The sequence below is a fragment of the Aotus nancymaae genome, unplaced genomic scaffold (genome assembly GCF_030222135.1).
Source record: "Aotus nancymaae isolate 86718 unplaced genomic scaffold, 86718_ANA_hifiasm-v0.15.2.pri h1tg000014l, whole genome shotgun sequence".
NCBI lineage: Eukaryota > Metazoa > Chordata > Mammalia > Primates > Aotidae > Aotus > Aotus nancymaae.
In genome coordinates, this window is record NW_026988425.1 from 70,528,160 (window position 1) to 70,550,727 (window position 22,568).

The following is a 22,568-nucleotide window of genomic DNA, read 5'->3' on the forward strand; positions in this document are numbered from 1 at the left end:
ACCTGGATGAAACAATCTCTGCAGCCTGCTATGGCCTTAGACCCTTCCAAAATGTTTAAAAATGACTTTAATACATCACAACATTCCCATGTAATCTGAGACACTGTACTAGTCAACTCAGGCTGCTACAACAAAATACCAGAGAGCAGGTGACTGAAACAAGAGACATTTATTTCTCAGTTCTTGAGGCTTAAAAGTCCAAGATCAAGGGGCAAGTGATTCAATTCCTGGTGAAGGCCTTCCTCCTGGCTTGTGGACAGCTACCTCAAATGGTGGAAAGAGAGGAAGCAAGCTCCTTGTGTCTCTTCTTAGAAGGGCACTAATCCTGCCAGAGTTCCGCATGGAGCCAGCCCTTCCGCCACGGCCGCCATTGGAGAGCAGCAGCCATGGCTCTTCGCTACCCAGTGGCCGCGGGCCTCAACAAGGGCCGCAAGGTGACCAAGAACGTGAGCAAGCCCAGGCACAGCCGCTGCTGCAAGCATCTGACCAAGTACACCAAGTTCGCGCGGGACATGATCCGGGAGGTCTGTGGCCTCGCCCCAGACGAGCGGTGGGCCATAGAGTTACTGAAGGTCTCCAAGGACAAATGTGCCCTCAAGTTCATCAAGAAAAGGGTGGGGACACATATCCGGGCCAAGAGAAAGCAGGAGGAGCTAAGCAATGTCCTGGCCGCCATGAGGAAAGCCGCTGTCAAGAAAGACTGTGCCCCCTCCCCTGCCCTCTCCCTGAAATAAAGAACAGCTTGATCCCCCCAACTCCCCCCCGAAAAACAAGAAGGGCACTAATCCCATCATGGGGGCCCACTCTCATGACCTCCTCTAAACCTCATTACCTCCCAAATACCCCATCTCCAAATACCATCAACCTGGGGCTAAGTCTTCAAATATGCATTCAGAGGTGGGGCAAACATTCAGTCTATAACAGATAGCACAGCGATATATTGTGTTACATCTCCCTGACATTGGGTTAGATGTACCTGACAAGACCAGGGTGGGTAGGTGGTTAGTAATACAACAATCACACAGTCAAATTAGTTACTCAGTAGGAATAGAATACATTATTAGAGATGAATTCACTGGAAAAAAAAAATTCATGTTTAATAAAACTTTTAATTTAGTATTTTTCACAAAGAAGAAAAAAAGTCTCCTTCCCCAAAATTTGTGTTTATGTAAAACAACAAAGGATATGCATACTGGTTTGAGATTTTTTTCCTTCTGTGAAGAAACTGCTACACTGTACACTTTACCTGTTTTGTACCACAGCCCAGTGACCACTATACCACACAGGTGGAAGTGTGGGTTTGAGGACCATTGAACACTGAATCTCCCCCAATACATCACAATTATAGAAACACCTGTGCACAGTAACTTTGTGTTGAGCCACTACGAAAATTCAGTGTTCAATTGCCCACAACACATCTCATTTCTTATGACTAGATACTCAGCTCTAGTATGTAAGAAACAAGCTTTCTGAATGCAGCGGTTTCCAAACTTTGTTACTGAGAAATCTGGAGGATTTATAGTAGGGCATTTTTCAAATTTTCTGAAATAAAATATGCTCATGAAATATGTTGAACCTAGGTCTAAGGGTTTCAAGACATGAGAAATAAGGGTACTACTTATTTAAAAACTAATTAATGTAGATCCAGTGATGGGGAAGAAAATAGAATCATTTTTTGTTAAGCACAATGCATTTTAGAGTAGTTTGCATTCAAGCACAAATTATGAAACAAAATTACAATAAACCTAAGTAGAACTAATCATGATTCCTCAAGTATTCATTCTTTCCATACCTTAATCCCTAAAATAAAAAGTTTATATTAGAGACATGAAAGTAAATGTGTGTTGAAATGAAACTGGTATTTAATTATCCTCCAGGGCATAAAAACAAATGGGTTAAAGCAGAGGTTTTATAATAATTGTGGGCATTTATAGGAGGGGAATTAACTAAAAGTTCTTTTTTTTAATACTATGAGGAAATCTAATACATAAAACAGAAAAAAAAACTTATATTCTAGGTAAAGGGAGGGTAGAAAACTAGGGCTCCACAAAACACCAATTTAACATTTAAAAAAAGCAAAAAAAACAAAAATAATTGGAATATAAAAGGTCTTTATCTAAAGTTTCATAAAGGGACTATTTATTGATTCCTCATTATTTCCAAAATATTCCTATTTCTAAATTATAGGATACACTGAGTCACTGGAAAAAAACATATAAACAAGTTATTTTTTAAAATATGAAGATACCCAATAGAAAAGCTAAAAAGACATGTGTTTGCCTTTGGAGAGTAGGAACTGGAGGTAAGACGGGGAAGGCCACACATTTACTATAGAACCTACAGAAATAAAAACATATAAACACCTGTGGCACTGGAGGCAAACATGACAGCTCCATGGGTGTACAGAAGAGTCATCATTCAAACATAAGTGGGTGCAGTCTATGACTGTTAAATTTGGAGGTTAAGGCTTCAACAGAAGAATTTAATAATAACAACATTATTCAGCAAAATAACACTGAAATCATTATTCTGAAGATACTAAAAATGAACTACTAATACAATGTGGCTCAATCTCCAAAATATTATGCTGAGTAAAGACATCCCAAAAAGAAAACAATATGATTCTAATTATATAAAGTTCTACAACAAGTTAAATTAATTTTTGTTATCAGTAAACAATGTTCCATGATTATATTCATGTTTTTGCATGATCAGGACTTCCTGAGCAAAGAGTGCTGGCAACCTAGATTAACAGATGAGTAAATGGCAAATGAGTCTTGGAAGTTAGACAGAGAGAGACAACCAAGGAGACATATGGGTTTATCTTCCATCACTTAAATTCCACAGGGTAATGGAAAAAGAGACATTGTCCTCTTCTCCCCAGAAAAGAGAAATGTGTTTACATTAGAAAAGTAAGGTAACTATCCCTCTCTCTACACAGGGGAGGAGAAGCAGATGCAAAAGCAATTCTCTATAAGCTCTGAGATGTATACAGTCTGATATGGTTTGGCTGCGTCCCCACCCAAATCTCATCTTGAACTGTAACTCCCACAATTTCCATGTGTCATGGGAGGAACCAAGTGAGAGACAACTGAATCATGAGGGCAGGTCTTTCCCACCCTGTTCTCATGATAGTGAATAAGTTTCATGAGATCTGATGGTTCTAAAACGGGGAGCTCCCCGGCACAAGCTCTCTCTTCTCTCATCTGCCATGTGAAACGTGTTCACCTTCCGCCATGATTGTGAGGCCTCCCCAGCCACGCAGAACTGTAAGTCCAATAAGCCTCTTTCTTTTATAAATTGCTCAGTCTCTCGGATGTCTTTATCAGCAGCAGGAAATGGACTAATACACAGTCCTATATAAATTCTGAGATTCATTCATTTAGGAGGAGCTCCTCTCCTGTATTACAACTTCCATCCCCCAAGATATACAGATGGCACTAACCCTCACAACATTACCCTAATGGGGAACTGAAGTGCAGGGAAGTGACACTAAGATAACCATGAATGAATAAAAAGTGTCTTCTCTGATCCAGACATCAGTGTTTCTGCTTTTGTGTGTGTATATACATTAAACATATGCCATATATACACTGTGTATGTGTGTGTGTATAAATGTAGAAGTATGGTAATATCTCAAATCCTTTACTTTTTGAACTCAATACTATAATGAAGAAAATTAAAACAATACTTGCATCTGAGGGCAAACAACTAACTTAGAAGGATAACAGCAATACTTCATATAATGAAAAGAGTTTGTGTGTGTTACTTACATGCAATTATCAAAACTCTAAGATTTGTGCATTTCACTGTGAAAATTTTATATCAATAAAAAGAAAAATAATCATAAACCAATATTAAACTCTAATTAATGATATACATACTGAAGTGTTTAGGAGTAATATGTACTGATGTCTGCATCTTAATTTGAAATGCATCTAAAACATTGGACTGTTGTACCAATACAGGCATGTACTGATTTCTCCATTTTTAAAGGAAAGCTTTGTCAACTAAGAACTTATTTGTTGACTTTTCTATTGCTTTAAATACTTTAAATATGGTTCTTCAACTGCCTTCTGGCCCCATGATTTCTAATGAGAAACTAGTTGTTGATTTTATTGAAGAAACCTTGTAAATAATGAGTCACTTCCCTTGCTGCTTTCAAGATTCTCTTTTTGTCCTCAGCTTTTGACAACGTGATCCTTACATGCTATATTAGTCCATTCATACACTGCTATGAAGAAATAACCGAGACTGGTATAAAGAAATACCAGTCTTGGGTATTTATAAAGAAAAGAGGTTTAATTTATAAAGAAAAGAGGTTTAATCGACTCACAATTCAGCATGGCTGGGGAGGCCTCAGGAAACTTACAATCATGGTGGAAGGCACCTCTTAACAGGGTAGCAGGAGAGAGAATGAGAAGACAGTGAAGAGGAAAGCCCCTTATAAAACCATCAGATCGCGTGAAAACTCACTCACTATCAGGAGAACAGCAGGGAGGAATTATCCCCATGATTCAATTATCTTCATCTAGTCCCACCCTTGACATGTGGGGATTATTACAGTTCAAGGTGAGATTTGGGTGGGGACACAGAGCTAAATGACATCATGTATCTTGGTGTGTACCTCAGAATTTCTCCTACTTAGATTCTGATGAGCTTCTTAAATGTATTGATTAGTGTCTCTCATCAAATTTTGGAAGTTTTCAGCCATTTTTCCTTGAGCCTTTCTGTCTGCCCCTTTCTCTCTCTCCTTTCTTTATGGAATATGTATTACATGTGTCAGCACCCTTGATGGAATCCCACAGGCCTCTTAAGTCTGTTAGGCTTTCTTCATCTTCCTGCTTTTTGACTTTCTACTCCTTAGACAAGATAATCTCAACTGACTTACCTTTAAGTTCACCAATTCATGTTCTTCCTGTTCAAATATGTTGATGAGCTCTACTTGTGAATAGAATACTTCATTTATTATATTTTTTCCGTCTAATATTTCTAGTTGGTTTCTTTTTATCATTTCTCTCTATACACTGATATTCTCTGCTTGGAGAGTCATTGTTTTCCTGGTTTCATTTAGCTGTTTCAGCATATTTAACACAGTGATTTAAAACCCTTTGGCTAGCAAATTCAATGTCTATGGACTTCCTCAAGTACAGTTTCCATTATTTTCTCTTTTTCTTGTGGATGGAACAAATTTACTGGTTTCTTTACATTCCTCAATGTTTTCTGCTAAAAACTAGACATTCTGAATATTATAATATGGTAACTAACTTAGAGTCTAACTCCTCCCCAGGGATTATCATTGCTGCTTATCAGGTTTTTTTTTTTATTTGTTTCCAGTCATTTCTAAGCTATTTTTGAAAAGAGTACATTCTTTGTCACATGTGGTCATGGAAGTGTTTACTGTTCTGTTAGCTGGCAGTCTGCATAAACTTAGCTGGACCATTTAAAAGTTTGCCTTAGCCATCACTTCCACTCGTGCAGAGCTTGAAGGTCAGTCTGACATAAAAAGCTTAGGTTCTTATCAGATCTTTTCTGAGCGGGTGTCTAACCCTAAGTACAAAATGGACTTTCAAGTTCCCACAGTATACACAGGAGCTTCTCAACATCCTTATTCCACAAAGCATTTCATCCTCCAGCCTTTTGTTCCAGGCTTCTTGACATATCCATTGTTTACTCCAATTAATATCTATTGCCCCAGGTGGCATCAGTAGATCATTTGGTCTGAGGGAGTTCCGATTTCAGCAAAATAAAGGCATGTCCCTTGCATTAGGGACCCTCCAGACAGGAAAAAACAAATAATCACACCTCTTTGATAATGGAATCTACTTTGTTCCTTCCAGCCCCTGCCACTGTGACAGAGAAGGGAGGATATAGTGAGAGTAAGTTAAAATGCCACAAATCTTCCCTCCTGAGTTTCATGCCCCTTTTTCTTAAATGTTTATGTGGTTGTTATAAACCTGTGACTATTTTCTGAATTCAAAAAGTTGATTCAGGCTATTTTTACCAGATTTTCTTGTATCTCTGTGGAGGGACAAGCTCTTGGGAGTTCTCTACTCTGCCACTTTCACTGATACCACTTTCCATTTGAAAACTATTGAAATAAAATGTTGGGAAAAATTTTTATTAAAAACAAAACGTTCCCAGCTACTCAGGAGGCTGAGGCAGGAGAATTGCCTGAACCCAGGAGGCGGAGGTTGCGGTAAGCTGAGATCGCGCCATTGCACTCCAGCCTGGGTAACAAGAGCGAAACTCCGTTTCAAAAAAAAAAAAACTTCTGTTTCTCTTGGAATTGTGACTTACAGTAAAAAACTTGAAAAGGAAATTTAGGAAACCCAAAATGACATAAAACAGTAATATAAGTTTACTAACAGTATATGATATAAAGATATAATTTTTAAAATTATAAGAAATGCAAAAATAAGGCTAGTCACAGAAAAAGGATATTTAGGAACAGAAACTGGGAGAAATTACTAATAAAAACTCACAAAAGAGATTTTATATTCTAAGTAAGCTCATACTCATGTTTCTCCTCAGACTGCATAAATCTTTCACTGTGGGGATCGCTCCAGCGTTGAGACCACTCGGTGTCCCCGCCATAATGGAGCTTGAGCCCGGACACGTTTCCCACCCCCTGGAAGCAGTCGAGACCAGTGAAAGAGAGATTTAATAGAAGTTTGAGTTTGCAGAAGCCTATTTCTGGTCCACTGACCTAAAATGCTGGGTGAAGGCTGTGTGGTTTTACTAGGCATTGTTTCTTGAAGTACCTGCTCTGGGCTAGTTTTATGACTTTGTTTACCCTCTATTGATGGGTCCCATGCTTGTTCCTGTGACTGCTATTTGCAAAGTGAATGGGTCTATCGCCTCTCTGACTTGCATAGATCATTAACATTTTAACTATAGGTTTCCTCACCCTGATAATGAGACCCACCTCCATGACTTGATTGTACCCATTGTGTGACTTGATTGTACCCATTGTGTGTTTTCCGCTGCCTAAGCTTGTAGCCGGATGGCTCTCTCTTCCCTTTATTAAGATAATGGCATCTCTTCTGATAATTGAGATGGGACTAAGAATGCTTATGTAAATGAGGTGGGGCAAAGAATGTTCCTGTAAAATGAGGTAGAAAAAGATATATATACTAACTCAATGTACAATAAAGTTGCTGGTTTTAGGGCCAGCCCTCCAGACTCCAGCTGTCCTGTCTTTTCTTTTCTTCTGTGCACTCTCTCTTCCAGGTATTGGGACCCTCTTGCAGGCCAAGAGACCCCGGCAGACATGCCGCTCTCACCGGCCCCCGACATTTCACCTTTTACTAAGTAAGCTCAACATATAAAAATAAAAACTAAATCATTAAAGCCAATAAATACATTATTTTAAAGATGAAATCATATATATATATACACACACACAAAAAAAATATATATATATATTTATATATACAGGCACTAAACACTACTGGCCTCTAAATAAATTAACAGGAATAACACCTAGCTCTGGAAGAAATTACTTGTAATAGGGAATCTGTCAAGGTCTCTACTACTCCCTTGAGGAAGGCAGTAGATAACCACTAAAGGAAATGTTAAAAAAGCAAATGTCAATTTCTGGCTTTCAATTTTTAATTCCAATAACATGGCTAGAAATGCTCAAATTAGAAAATGGTGAGCATGTCAACTGGATAACTAACCAGCACAATCATCTAGAGCCTACGTATGGCATACTATAAGCCCCATGCTAGACAAGTACATGAACTTTCAGCTGGACATACAGAGAATCATGGGGGTGAAGGGTGAAGAAGAAAGGAGATTTATTTTCTCTTTAAAAAAAAAAAAAGTTTTTTCCAGAATGTAGCTCTACTATACCAGGAATGGTTTCTCTATGTGCTGCATATGAAAATGTATGAAGTTACTTATCTAAGAGAAATTGGTTTTTCTGAAGGACATCAGCCCGAGAAAACTTATTTTTAACCAACATTTTTTAACAGAGTTCTTTAAAGCATTTCACAAAGGTCAGTATGAGCTAATTATTTTTTAATGTGAACATTTCCACAACAAATTTTAAAAATTGGAATGAATCAGCAACTTAGATGACACAGCCTGAAGTACTTCCTAATAAATGAGAACAAGAAAAGGCCCATTATTTCACTTATAAATTAATTAAGAGCTTCCAACTTACAATGTATCAGGCCTTCTCCACCTAGACATCTATTTTGATGAATACATTGTGATCAAACTAAAATAGACCATTTCAAAATCTAGAGGCAACAAGAGGTGTACTCCTGAGACAAAATAATTTTCTTAGAATACTTTTCATTTTAATTTAATATTTATACCACATATATATATATACACATGTATAATAAATATCTTAACAGATGAAACAAATAGTCTTTCCAAATCACACTCTCTTCAAAATTTTGTTATATTATTATGGAGAATGTGGTAGACACTATTGATTACCTCCAACAGGCAAGAGGGAAGAAGGATCTTTCTCCCAGATCACACCCCCCACACATATAATGGACTATATGTAAGTGTTAAAAGCATATTCCCCAACAAGTTATTTAGAATACAAACTCAATAAAACAGAAGTTCAAAGATGATAAAACTATAGAATGGAAATATGAAATTCAAACCTGAGTAAGTAAATAACAGTTCAAAGCAATAATGTCACTAAATTTACAGAATTAAAAATAAAAAACTAAAAGAAGTAGATTAGACCATTGAAAATCAAATTATTGTCAATGAAACAACTTGAAATAAATATAAATAAAAAGACAAAAATTTGGGCAAATATGGTGGTTCACACCTGTAATCTCAGCACTTTGGGAGGTCAAGGCAGGAGGATCACATGAGCCCAGGAGTTCAAGACCAGCCTAGCCAACATGGCAAAATCCTGTCTTTATAAAAAATACAAATATTAGGTTGGGTGCGGTGGCTCACGCCTGTAATCCCAAAACTTTGGGAGGCCGAGGTGGTGGATCATGTGAGGTCAGGAGTTCAAGACCAGCCTGGCCAATATGGCGAAACCTCGTCTTTACTAAAAACACAAAAATTAGCCAGGTATGGTGGCAAGCACCTGTAATCCCAGCTACTCAGTCAGAGGCTGAATCAGGAGGTTGCAGTGAGCCAAGATTGTGCCACTGCATTCCACCCTGGATGACAGAACAAGACTCAGTCTCAAAAAAAAAAAAAATTAGTAAGCATGATGGCACACGCCTGTGGTCCCAGCTACTCAGAGGGCTGAGGCAGGAGAATCACTTGAGCCTGGAAAGGCGAGGCTGCAATGAACTATAATCAGATCAGTGTACTCAAGCCTGGCTGATAGGGTGAGATCCTGTCTCAAGAGAAAAAAAGGACAAACATTAAAGAACTTTTTTAAAAATATGATGGACATGGTAGACAAAGACTATAAAATAGAATAACTGGTATTCCTGAAGTATATAACTGATGAATGAACAGAAAAAAAAAAGTAAACATCAAATTTTTAAAATTTCAAAAAGAAAAGATTCCCTAAAATAAAGGAAGAAGTGAACCTGTGGGTCACATGGAATAATTTACACTGAGACGTAACCTGATTAATTTTCAAAGACTTTTTAAAGAGTTTTTTTAGCATACAGAAAAAAAAAAAATCAAGTCACCTGCAAGGGAGAAAAATCTTAGGCTATCTTTAGATTTCTTCACAGCAACATTCATTGCAGAAGAAAATTAAGTAATGTCTATAGAGTTCTCAAAAGATGAAAAGGGTGTGTACCAACAGTACCATATCCAGCAAGATGTCAAATATACAGGAAACAATAAAACATTTTCAAATGCACAAGGCCTAAGAGAATACTAATCCAAGAGCCCAAGTAAAATATCAATCAAGTGTGACAGTGGCAATGAAAGTCTCAAAATTTTATCTCCCGTCTACCCATTCTTAAGAAAACATTAGAGGATATGCTCCACTGAAGCCCAAAGAGGGGAAAAAGACAGAGAGAAAGAGAGACAGAGACAGAGACAGAGACAGACAGAGAGAGAGGAGGAAAGCTTAAGAAACAGAATTTACCACAGAAGAGACACGATATTAAGTTCTAGAACAGCAGATAGGAACTGTGCATATCTACTAAGTAATCAGAGTAGAACAGAGGGTGAAGACTCCAGGAAGATGTCTCCTGGGAAGAAAATGAAGCTGTTGAAATATTTGATATATTTGACAATTGTACTAGTTAGAACTGTGTTCAGCTATATGTAACAGAAATATCTAGTTAGGTAGCTCCATAAAATGAAAAGTTTCCCCAAACACTTTGTTTTTCAGCTCTGCCCGCCCCCAGAGAATAGCTTCATCCTTATGCCTGTAAAATGACTACGGTATGTCTAATTATCACACATGCATCCTGGGGAGGAATAATGAAAAAGGGCAATGGGTAAAATATATATGTCAAGTAAGTCTGTCAGAAAAACAACAGCTTCCCCAGAATCCCAATTTCCAGATCTGTGTCATATGGCTATTTCTGACTCTAAAGGACTTTAATGTAGTTGATTATTTTTTGTTGGGCATATCACTACTCTGAACAAAATCAGGATCCTGTTATTTAAATAAGTGGGAGGGGCAGAACTGACATTGGGTAGACAACAAAAAGTATCACAACAACTGCACATGAAATAACATTTGGAGAATATTTAATATTCCAATGGAGAACTTGGAATGCTTTGTATAGTGACATGATAAAGTAAGCAAATTTAAAATGAAGCGATTTTGATTCCAAAAAGAACCAAAAGTTCCACAGGAGATGAAATGTTATTATATAGCTGAATAATATTCATAAATCATAGGAAAATGAACACACATGGATTCAAAAAATTCAATATAATTATATTCCAAAGATGAAAGAGGTAAGTAGAACCATAAGGTAATAGAAGAATGCCAAATTCTCCATAACAGGAAGTCAATATACAATGCCTAAAATTGATAAATCAAGAAATAGCAATATATGTCTATTACCTAGAAATGGAGAAAGGCAAATATACACATGTGTATACATAAACCAAAAGTAAAATGCTAAGCCCTGCAACCACCTGAAGGGATGCCTTCTCATGGCCAAGGGCATTCCAAAATTAATGTGAAAAGCCGGTTCAGGCCATGATAGGAAGGGTGGGTCAGACATGCCTCATTACACCCTCATCCCTTTTGGAATTTAGGAAAAGCCAACCAGCATTAACATCAACAGAGACCTTAAGTCTGATAAGAAACATTTATAATCTGTTCTGTCTAAAGCCTGCTACCTGGAGGCTTCATCTACAAGATAAAACCTTGGTCTCCAAAATCCCTTATTATAACCCAGACATTGTCTTTCTATTAATTCCAGGTCTTCGGATAACAACTTAACTCTCAATTAACTGCCAATGAGAAATCTTTAAATCCACCTATGACTTAGAAGCCCCCTCTTCAAGTTGTCCTGCCTTTCCAGATTGAACCAATGTACATCTTACAGGTATTGACTGATGTATTATGTCTCCCTAAAATGTATAAAAGCAAGTTGTAGCAACCTTGGGCACATGTCATCAGGACCACCTGAGGCTGCAAATGTCGTCACAGGTACATCCATAATCTTGGCAAAATAAACTTTCTAAATTGACTGAGACCTGGATCAGATACTTGTGAGCTCACACATAGAAGGGAAAAGAATTAAGGAAGCTAATTCAGGAATGGAGGAGGGTCGGACAGAAAAATGTTTCTCATAAGCCTTGTAGTACTATTCAATTTCTTTCTTTTAAACCATACACATGTTACTTGGATAAAATTTAAAGTTTTTTTTTTTAAAAAAAGAAAACTTGATGAGTTAAAACAAAATTCCAATCAATAGGAATAAATCATGAACAACAAAAAGAATAGGGAATCTTTACGATAAATGCTTCATAACCAATGGGAAGAGGAGAAACATTATCTCAATATTAGATCATGATCCATAATTTCACATTAAATTATACATTGAACCCTTAGTCAACAGTTCCCTATAATAGTGCACAAAAAATTTCTTTTATTGCATTGTAAAAAATGGTTTCTACCACAGCTTCTCAGTTTTTGTTTTTTAAAAAAAATTCCACAGAATTGTGAGATCTAGTAATAGTCCATTGGCAAGATACAAGAAAAAATTTGTTTTAACAAAGAAAATTAACCAGTAAAGAAAATTAAAACTCAATAAAAATAATCTTTAACATTTTGGTCCATTAAGACAGGATCTAGATGTGGAGTTCATGAAGTACTTCCCTGAAGTACTTTTGTACCTACAGAAATCTGCTCATCAAAAAACTACATTTATAAAGTTTGCGTTTTGATGAGTTATTTTATAGCTACCTCTGAGAAACTTAAGAACTTACCTTAAAAATACTTTAAACAAAATTCTAAATTCGGACTTTCTTAAATTTATGTAAGGTTTTATAACTGATGTACAGATATACAGAGAGAGACAAAATTAATTACTGCAAATTTTTAACTGGCATTAATACTGCCACCAGAATTATATAACCTGGATTCATATTCTAAAATAATGGTAAATATTTAGAGTTTTAATTTCCAAATCACTGAAGTAAAATATTTTGATAATTCTTGAAAACCTCTCATCTCCTAGAGAAAGTTCAATTGTAAAAAGCTAGATTCACAAAATTAACATTCCTAGCAGGCCCCAGTATCAGTTTCCTTTCAGTTTACACTTAACGCCACAAACAGATGTTGGTTTTTATTTTAAATCACTCTCAAAATTTACTTTGTGTTTTATAATTTTTTTTAAATCCATTAATTGCACAAAAGCAACTTTAGTCTTAGAGATCTAGATTTATGCTTCAAGAAGTCTCCCATAATAGGCTTGAATGACAAAGAAAATATTTATGCCATTTTATATCCTTGAAAATTATACAAACTTGACCTAGAATAAAAAACAACCTACATGGACTGCAAAGAGTAAGGTAAATTTAAGAAAATAAAAATGCAAATGTGCATTTTAGCAGTCTCTTGAATTTATTAACCTAAAAGGTTTAATTTCCATTTTCCTGCATCAGCTTTATTTATAAAATGTCGTGCCCTATAAATACGCTGTTATTTTCTATAGTCAAGCACCCTCTTAACAAATCTTCTCATTAATATGTAAATTTAAAGTCAATCGGTCTTCTCCCTGACAGTCCCATGAATTCCTAGTGCACTGTATAATCGGCTTTGACTTGGCATCCACTATTTATCATCAAAGATGTCAGTTAGAAAAATTATGGAAAATGCACTGCAATTGATACGACTGCAATCTACTTTGTTAACACTTAATTGTTCCTCAAATCATACATTTACATATAAACAGCCTAAATACTGATCTATAATGATGCAAATAAACTAAATTAAAAATCTCTTCTGCCCCTGAAAAAGCTTGTTTGTATGTGATGTGTTCATTTGAGAACTTATTGACAAAAGCATGTACATTAGCTCATCTCAAAAAGTGTATCTACTAATTTTCGATTCCTCAACAAAAAGCAATTTTGCCACCCTTCAAGCATATTACTGTAAGCAAATGTTTGTAAAAATTCAATAAGAAACATGATTTTTCTCTTTGAAAGCAAATTTAATTATGGCTGTTAGCTAATTGCATGTCTGAGCACTATGGATTGTGAGCTTGAAAGCTGGTTTTGACTGGAACACAATAAACAAATTCACAAAACTTACTAAGAAATTATTTTAATTTAAAAGTCACAAGGCAATAAAATATAAAGGTAATAATGCTGGCCTGGGCATCAGATAATTCTGTTTATATTTCTGTTCCACCTTTTATAAGCAATATTGTCTTAAGTGAGTTGCTAAAATCTGTATATATCTATTTCTTCATATATAAAATGGGTATAATAATTCTGACTGCCCTATGGCAAATAAAATACTACGTAAGAAAGTACAGGCCAGGCATGGTGGCTCACACCTGTAATCCCAGCACTTTGGGAGGCTGAGGAGGGCAGATCACTTGAGGTCAGGAGTTCAAGACCAGGCTGGCCAACATGATGATACCCTGTCTCCATTAAAAATAGAAAAATTAGGCCGGGCACGGTGGCTCATGCCTGTAATCCCAGCACTTTGGGAGGCCGAGGCGGGTGGATCACGAGGTCAAGAGATCGAGACCATCCTGGTCAACATGGTGAAACCCCGTCTCTACTAAAAATACAAAAAATTAGCTGGTCTTGGTGGCGCATGCCTGTAATCCCAGCTACTCAGGAGGCTGAGGCAGGAGAATTGCCTGAACCCAGGAAGTGGAGGTTGCGGTGAGCTGAGATCGCGCCATTGCACTCTAGCCTGGGTAACAAGAGCGAAACTCTGTCTCAAAAAAAAAGAAAAAAAAAATAGAAAAATTAGCTGGGCATGGTGGTGCATATCTGTAATTCCACCTACTTGGGAGGCCAAGGCAGGAGAATCTCTTGAATCCAGGAAGCAGAGGTTGCAGTGAGCCGAGATTGCACCACTGCACCCCAGCCTGGGAAACAGAGGGAGACTTTGTCTCAAAAAAGAAAAAAAAAAGAAAGAAAGTACAGCAAAAATGGTAAGTCACTAAGTATAAAGCATCACAGTATTATTTTTCACATTTTCTCCTAGCCCTTGAGAGAAAACTGCTAGATTTAAATGAATTTGTTATACATAGGCAGTTTTTTTAATTTTAAAACTTTTAAGTCAATATATTATTTTAGTGATGCTTTTTCCTACTAGCAAATTCTTTTACTTCGAGGTAAAATGGCCCTTAGTACATCACATAATGGTGCTCATATAGTATTTATGTAAGTAACTTCTGCATGTTAGTAAAAGAGAATGGAGGACTAGAATGAAGATACTTCTACTTGGATGATTTCATGAAACAACACATTCAAGTGTTGATGGTAAAAGGATAAAAAAGAGAGGTATCCTCTCAGGAATGACTCTGCTAGAGTACTGTTTCACCTTGACTTTTTATTCTATAATCATCTGAACCTTCCTTTACTACATAGGGTGCCTTTTACAACATCACATATGAAAGAGCAAGCAAATATAAATGCCAAATTCTCAGTTTCTTCTAGCTGTGGTCAAATTCTGCTTTAAGATTTAGTTTGCCAACTTCTAAAGCTAAAACTACCATATGTAGTCCTTAAAAAGTTGGAGGTAACATCAAGCCTAGGTTAGAAAGCACTGAAGGCTACAAATGGCTGGACTGCCTACTCCAAAGTTTCTCAGTAAAACAAAATCATAATTAGCACAGAGGAAGGCTGAGATGGGTAAACTGGAAGACTGAGAACACAGACATGGTCCTAATGTTGACCACTCATTTGAAGCTTAATTTTATAAAATGTATTTGTAACAAGAGTCTAACATCTTGTACAATCCTTGATTCTAATACTGCAATAAGGGCTAAGCCTTTCAAATCTTTCACATTGCTTCTCAACAGAATAGATGTATGTATGCAGACAAAAGCCTGTTATACTGATTATCCTGGGCCAAACAAGACCCTCAAATAGAACTTAAACAATCAATGAATAATCTTTCCATGAACTGAGGTCAACTGATCTCATCTTAAGTTAATAAATAAAGTGAAATGTTTTACTTTACTCTTTAATTTTACTGAAAAGTAAAATTTATAACCACCAGAATAACTGAAATTAAATAGTTACCAATAATTGCCTCTAAGGGGTTAACGAAGAGGTTATGAAAAGGGAATTTATACTTGAATTACTTCTATAATTAAAAAACAACAACAATAATATGATTCGAATTAGCTAAACTTACAAATCTTCTATCTAAGTGGTTTTCTTTCTATCTTTCTTTTAAGACAATGGATCTTTCTCAAAGGAAATCAAATAAAAGAAAGGAAGGTAAAAAAGGCTTCTGTGTTTGAAACTGTGGCAAAGCCCAAAGAGCTGCAGTCTAGAGCACCACTGCCCCTGCTTTTCTTGTTCTGTGGCAGTGCTAGAGCACCCTGAAGGCTGATGTACACATTTCAAAGCCATTAAATTAGTGTAATAACCACAGCATTTAGAATAATTCCAAGGTTGGGTTGCAGGTAAGTAGCAAAGAGAAGAAATGACTTAGCCCATTCCAGTATGCCAGGGACAATGGCCAGACTTCATTTCATGTTTTGTCATAATTCATGCTCATGGAGTTAACATGTGAAAACACAAAGAATGAATACAGTCCCCATTTTTCAAATTATCTCTCAAAAAATAAATGTATATGATGGTGTAGAACTTAATTTTCCTTTGCAATGGCTTTACAAATAAAATTTATCTAAAACAAGATGAAATTCAAGGAACAGAAAAACAAATAGACAAACATAAAAAAGCACAGATTTTACTACTCGTTAACCTATTTTTAGAAGGTATGGTAAGTAAACTATACATTTTAACTCCAGTTTCTATATAATTACAAGCAAAGGATCATTTGCAAATAGCTACTGAAAATGATAAGAAAGTAAAATTTAAATATTTAAATGGTGACAGTGATTAACTAAGGCAAAATTGTCTATAACTTTACGCAATAGAAAAAATATCTGAGCAGAAGTTTTGAAAGGAATTGGCTGAAATCAAACAAATAAGTTGTTTGGCAACAAAAATCTCCCACCAAAGTTACCATAAAAGGGCCAGGACATTTTCATTATAGAGATGCTGCTTAATCTAGCAAAAGTGCCATCAAAACTGTACTTTGCTCAACGATTTTAAAAAAAGTTAACTTTATAAAATTAAAGTTCACAAGGATAGTAAAAGTTCAACAATTTAAAAGCACCATGTAACAAGACTTCTATATATTAATAATTCAAAACATACTTTAATTTTTAAGGATAATAATTATTTTGTTAATATTAAAAGTGAGATGGAAATCAGTATTACTGTCTTCTAGATAAAGAAGTATTAAAATTTTTAAATAGTTTTTAATGCTATGTCAATATAGAAGATATTGATCAACATTTTATAATAATTTGCAAACGATGTGTCATTTAAAGCATGTATCATAAACATTTTTCCATGTCATTTACATTTTTCTAATTAACAAAAGCAAGATGTACTAGGCACTCAAGGCCTATACTAAGTATGTATACAGAACACTTTGATATAACGGGCTTTTAAAAATTATTTTTTTTTTTACATAAATTGGTTTTTAAAATCTGTAATACTGTATTTTAAAAAGACGTCAAAAGATAAGAATCAATGTGCTATTCTTATAACATTTAAGGATTTCTTTAAACTAGTTTAAAAATAACTTCCATCTTAAATGCATACAGCCTAAGGATCTTAATTACAAGCTATATGATAAAATTTTCTAAATTGTCAATATGATGAAAAGAATAAGGTGTGCTTCAAATGTTAATCTGCACAAAGAAAACAAATAGCTTCACTTAAATTATTAATTTTACTAAATGCTACCAGCTAAAGTGAAGAGAAGAACACAGACATTTTATAAATACAAAACCAAAAAAAAGTAGTTTAAAAGTTCAACGATATTTATCTATAAAGACAAGAAATTAATTACTTTGGGTATAAATTCACATGCTTAGAATCACATCACCTACTTTCTTACAAATGAGTACCTGTAATAGCTGGGGCTCAAAGGTGTGAAAGTAACTAGTAACCAAAAAAATCCATGGTTTGGCAATGTCACTCTAAACACTGTACCATGCTGCTTCTCAACAAGGGTCTCTTGCCAGTATCAAATTAAAAGTGTATATACATATTACACCACTAAATATGTATCAATCAGTGCCAAAACAATGGACAATTATTCTTGCATTTATATTGGTTGTCTGCTTTAGTAAAAGAACATGAGACCAATGAGTCTTCCTTAAATATGCAGATTTCTCTATTTTACTACTCCTAATTTTTTGCACAAGTTTTAAAAAGCTAATCCATTCTCTTAGTATACTTGAAAGTGGAAGACTGCTCAACACTTACCTCTTTCCAAGGGCTGACAAACTGTGTCCGAGCATATCGAGTTAGCATGTGGATTATGACAACCTGGCCCCACTCTTCAACATCGATTAGTAAGTTACATAGCTTGCGGTAATTCTTATGAATCAGATCTATTCTGTCTGGGCATACTTCTTCAAAAGCCATCACAACACTGCCAGCTACCAACTACAAAAGAAATAAATAGTAACTTATTAAAAAATGTTTCTCCCCCACATCAAAGATCTTACTCAGGCATTATAGTGGTGTAATCAGTTTCATGACAATCAATATTAAAGTATTCAGTCATTCAATTAAAATGAATGTTCATGTTTGAAAAACAAAGTTTAAAGTGCCTGTTCTTCAAAGGATAATTTTAATAGTTCTAATATGTCTAGAAAGCTAATAGTATTCTGAAGAGAGGTATATTCTGATGTTTTTATTTCATCAGGTTAAATTTCAATAAATTATTCATATGGGGATTAAACTTTACTCATGCATATTTTTCATGTTTAAACCTAACCTAAATTCTTATCTAAAAATTCAATACTTTGTTCACAGCAATATTCAGAAAAAGAATCAAGACAGTAACAAAGATCACATTGTGTCAGTTTAAAATGAGAATGACAATAATTCTACAATGAACTTACATTAAAAAGTGTATGAGAAATTCATAAATGTTTTTAATATAAGAACACTTTCAAATCATATACATCTTAATCCACCTGTTTTTACCCAATATAATTTATTTACAAAGAAAACAAACTGGCTGAAATTTTAGAACATCACCTGGGGTCTTACCACTTTTATAATAATGTGTATAAGTTGGAATAATATATTACTAACAAAAGGCAGCTTTTCCAAGACCAATTAATGAATCATAATGTTAGTTTCTGAACTGTCATGGTTTTACAAAGTGGTAACATTAAGATTCCTTTACTCTAAAGATACAAACTAAGCAGAATATATAATATACAAATGCTTCTATATATGTACAAATGATATATATGCAGTTAGCCCACAATATAATACAGTTTTGAAAAACAAATTAATACCATATTCTATCTGAACACTAGGGATCTTCATTTTAGTGTCTAAAATTTCCCCAATGACTTAAAATAAGCAATTAAATGGAAATATAACTTACTGAAATGGTACTTTTTGAAAAATATTAGATACAATGATATTCATATTTTGAGTGTTTGTCCCTCTACTTGGCTGACATTTAGTTTATTAATATGCAACCAACAATACAATTGAAAGAAAACAGCTCAGAATATAGACTCGCTATTATGCTAAACAAGTTTCAAGTCCTGTGGGGATTTTCTGAATTACCAATCAGTATAAACGTGAAGCTGCATTTATTGACTCCAGCCCTACCCATGTACTGGTGCCTGCTGGTCCCAGCATGTATGCACCTCAATCGAAAAAGCACAGAATTGATTATTTGTGTGAACTATATAAAAATGTATTATACATATAATTTTCTATTTGTTAAAGATATGGCAAGGAAGTTAAGCTCATGTTTTCAATCACATTTTGATGTCTTCTGCATAAGACATAATTTCTTCAGAAATTATATTTTGTAATAATTACATTTCTATAAAGTGACAATTAGTATCATTTAAATATATCTTACAACAACTATGTTTATGACATTAAACTATAGAATAACTCATTGTCAGACATAAACATTTACATATGTTGTATGTATTATCAACCTTCTATTAATATCAGTATCAATTGGCAAAGGGGGTTAAAGTGTAACAATAAAGGATAGTACTTAAAATAAAATGATCCATGAAACTAATGGGTAATTCACAGTTTCAATTTTTAAAATACTATGTAAAATCAAGTTATTCTGTCTTAGCAATTATTTTCTTCCAAATGTGTTTCGACACTAAACGATTAAACAGAAAATCAGCTACCACACAATATTAAATTCATTAAACCAAGAGCTACAGGTACACAATAATTCTAAAGTACTAACACCTTCTAAGGTACTAACAAATATCATTAATTATATAACTACAAATAAAGTTTCAGAAAACATCAAAATAATTAAAAAGCATATAAAGAGAGCACCTTTATAAAACAAAACTGATCATTTTAGATACTTAATCATATAGTTTTAACAATCTGACCCTGGGCTAAACACTACAAGGAAAATTATTGATTTTGGTTTATTAAATGTTCAATATTCTATAAAACATTCAGAATTAAAATTAAATGATCTACTCAGATATTAAAACCAAAAATATTGGTTTCCAAAAAACAGACAGTTAATTTCCATCTCACTGTGTCAATAGTAGCTTTTCATATAAGAGGAAAAATAAATCACTCCAACAAAACTAGCAATGAGCTCATCAAATTCAAATGCAGTTTTCCATTTATGTATTTTTTATATTAAAGCAATAAACATGGTTCATTTATCTTCCCTTGGTTGCCACGTTTTTCTGTGCTGTTGCTATGAACTTCAGCCATTAGCTGTGCTCCAAGGTAAACTACATGAACCATCAACAAAAGTGACACCCCATCTATGGAGTTCATATTTTCTCTAGATTATCTATGCTAGTTGACAAGCTGGTAATGAAAAAAATCACACTAAGCAAATGGTTCCTCTAATAACAATAAATTTTCTATAAAATTATGAAGGGTACAAAACGTTTCCTTGCATCTATTTTGTCATGAATTCTAATTAACATTGCAAAAACCTAAGAGTGCTGGGTCATCACAAGAAGTGCATCAAGGTTTGATTGATAATATGGTATAAGTTGGCCAATGCTGCCAAGATTTTCTTCCCTTAAATTAATGGCCATCCAACCTGCCCTAATCATACAGCCCAAATGATATTCCCCTTCTTATTTCAATTTTCTTGAGGCATGGAAAATGGGAAAGATCAGTCATTTATCTTCTAATAGCTGGATAATAGATCTATCACAATAAAACATCTGCACAAACTCAGGGGTGTGTTTTTTGCACATAACAGTGGGGCTTTTACCAACATTAAATCAATAACTTATAAAATTGTGTTTTATCCCTACAGTTTAGCTATAAACTTACCATTCCATTCATTAAACATAATTTTGTAGCAAAAATTAAAAAGAAGAAATGTTATGCCATCAAAAATATATAAATAAATCGATTTTTCAGCAGACACTGACCTAATTTGTTTTCCTAAGAAACTGTTTTCTATTAGACAGTTAAATGTTTTCAAAAGGATTTCTTTAGAATTAACTTGAAAAGGAAATAAATACCACTCTGCTTCTGAAGAGTTCTAAAGAAAAGAATGTGTCAACAAATATGGATTGCTACATTTTTAAAAAAAAATAAGAGAAAGTGTTATTAATTTTAAAAATTAATTCATATGTGAACACTAGAGAAGGCTTTAAGTAAAGTAGGAATGTGTTTAGGAGACACCGAGAAGGTAGATGAAAATGATATAAAATTGAAGAATATACAATAAAAATTATATAAAGAAAAATTGTAACGGTTGATTGGAGATGACAGAATATAGATTAGACATTCCCTTTTAAGTTCATTGCCTACAGTTGTAAGGTTTCTACAGTTTACCTAAATAAAACTAAAATATTCATACACTTATGTTACCATAACTGTACTCCTAAACCCCAAGTGACTGGTTTTTTAGGAAAGAACTATTCATATGACGAATACTAGTCTTTAGTACAACTGAAAAGCTATTCTATTATATTTTAATATGTTTATAATTCTACCTTTCTTGAGGTGGAACAATTCCACCTTTCTTAAAAATGAGAATTATGGAACTAATTTTCTTTGGGATCTCAATTGAAAGCAAATACCTAAAAGAAGCAACAGATGGTATGCCTCAAAACCAACAGGGGTTAAATGAAGAGAGTTTAATAGATCAACATTTTTCAAATGTATATGTATCAGCAGCCACACCAATGTCATCGCTGTAGTAATGATCCCAAAAACTGCTGCTGGCAGCAAAAAAATTCCTTTTCAAAATGTAGAAATAAATTAGACCTGGTACATTTAATTGGGAGATTTTTTAAATGAAAGTCGATTTTTAAAATCAACTCTATTGATTTTAAATGTCAAGACTGACATTACAAATTTGGTGGTAGGGGACAGGGGAGAGATGTACCCATCTTTCTTCAATTAATAATTACATGTGACCTAAAAAAGGTAATAATTAAGATATGATCCACATATATCTGTGTAGAATATTTTTAACTTTCCTACAATGGCTTATAATCATACCAAAGGAAAAATTATCAGTAAACATTCTCAAAGCACAGCCAATTTAAATACTGGGTAGACAAGTTAATGGTGCCCAAGTAAGTCTGAATCTCCCAACCCAAATACAAAAACAAAAATAACAACAAAAGACCAAAACCTATGCTTTAAGCCTAACTTCAAAACAGAGAATCTCTAAACATCAAATTATATATAAGTAGAAATATAAACTCTAAATTCCAGGTAATTATTTTCATGCTTGTATCACAAAACTTCACAAAGACTTATAACAATATAGAAAAAAACTGCCTGGAACAAAGCAGGCAGAAGATAGTGGTGGGCCTAAAAGTAAACTAAAATCAACAACGGAAAGAGAAAGAACACCCTAAGTGTGAAAATACTAGGAAAGATTCTTGGTAGATAAGAACAGACTATAAGGAAGAGAC

At 34.5% G+C, this 22,568-nt stretch overlaps 2 protein-coding genes across 4 annotated transcripts in view; one reads left to right on the plus strand and one right to left on the minus strand.

Moving 5' to 3' along the window:
• Window positions 1-22,568, minus strand: part of AP3B1 (adaptor related protein complex 3 subunit beta 1) — a 285,248-nt gene that overhangs the window by 187,049 nt on the left and 75,631 nt on the right. For all 3 annotated transcript variants that reach the window (XM_012462113.2, XM_012462114.3, XM_012462116.2), the window contains exon 7: window positions 17,908-18,090. In XM_012462113.2, the coding sequence (XP_012317536.2) occupies window positions 17,908-18,090 (183 nt within the window). The remainder of the gene's footprint in view (window positions 1-17,907; window positions 18,091-22,568) is intronic.
• LOC105723805 (large ribosomal subunit protein eL36-like) lies at window positions 387-734 on the plus strand. Its single transcript, XM_064375741.1, has one exon. The coding sequence runs from the start codon at window positions 387-389 to the stop codon at window positions 732-734; it is 348 nt and encodes a 115-aa protein (XP_064231811.1).

Bases quoted from the DNA above. Each gene is read 5' to 3' on its own strand.
- LOC105723805 (XM_064375741.1), top strand. From the start codon at position 387: ATGGCTCTTCGCTACCCAGTGGCCGCGGGCCTCAACAAGGGCCGCAAG.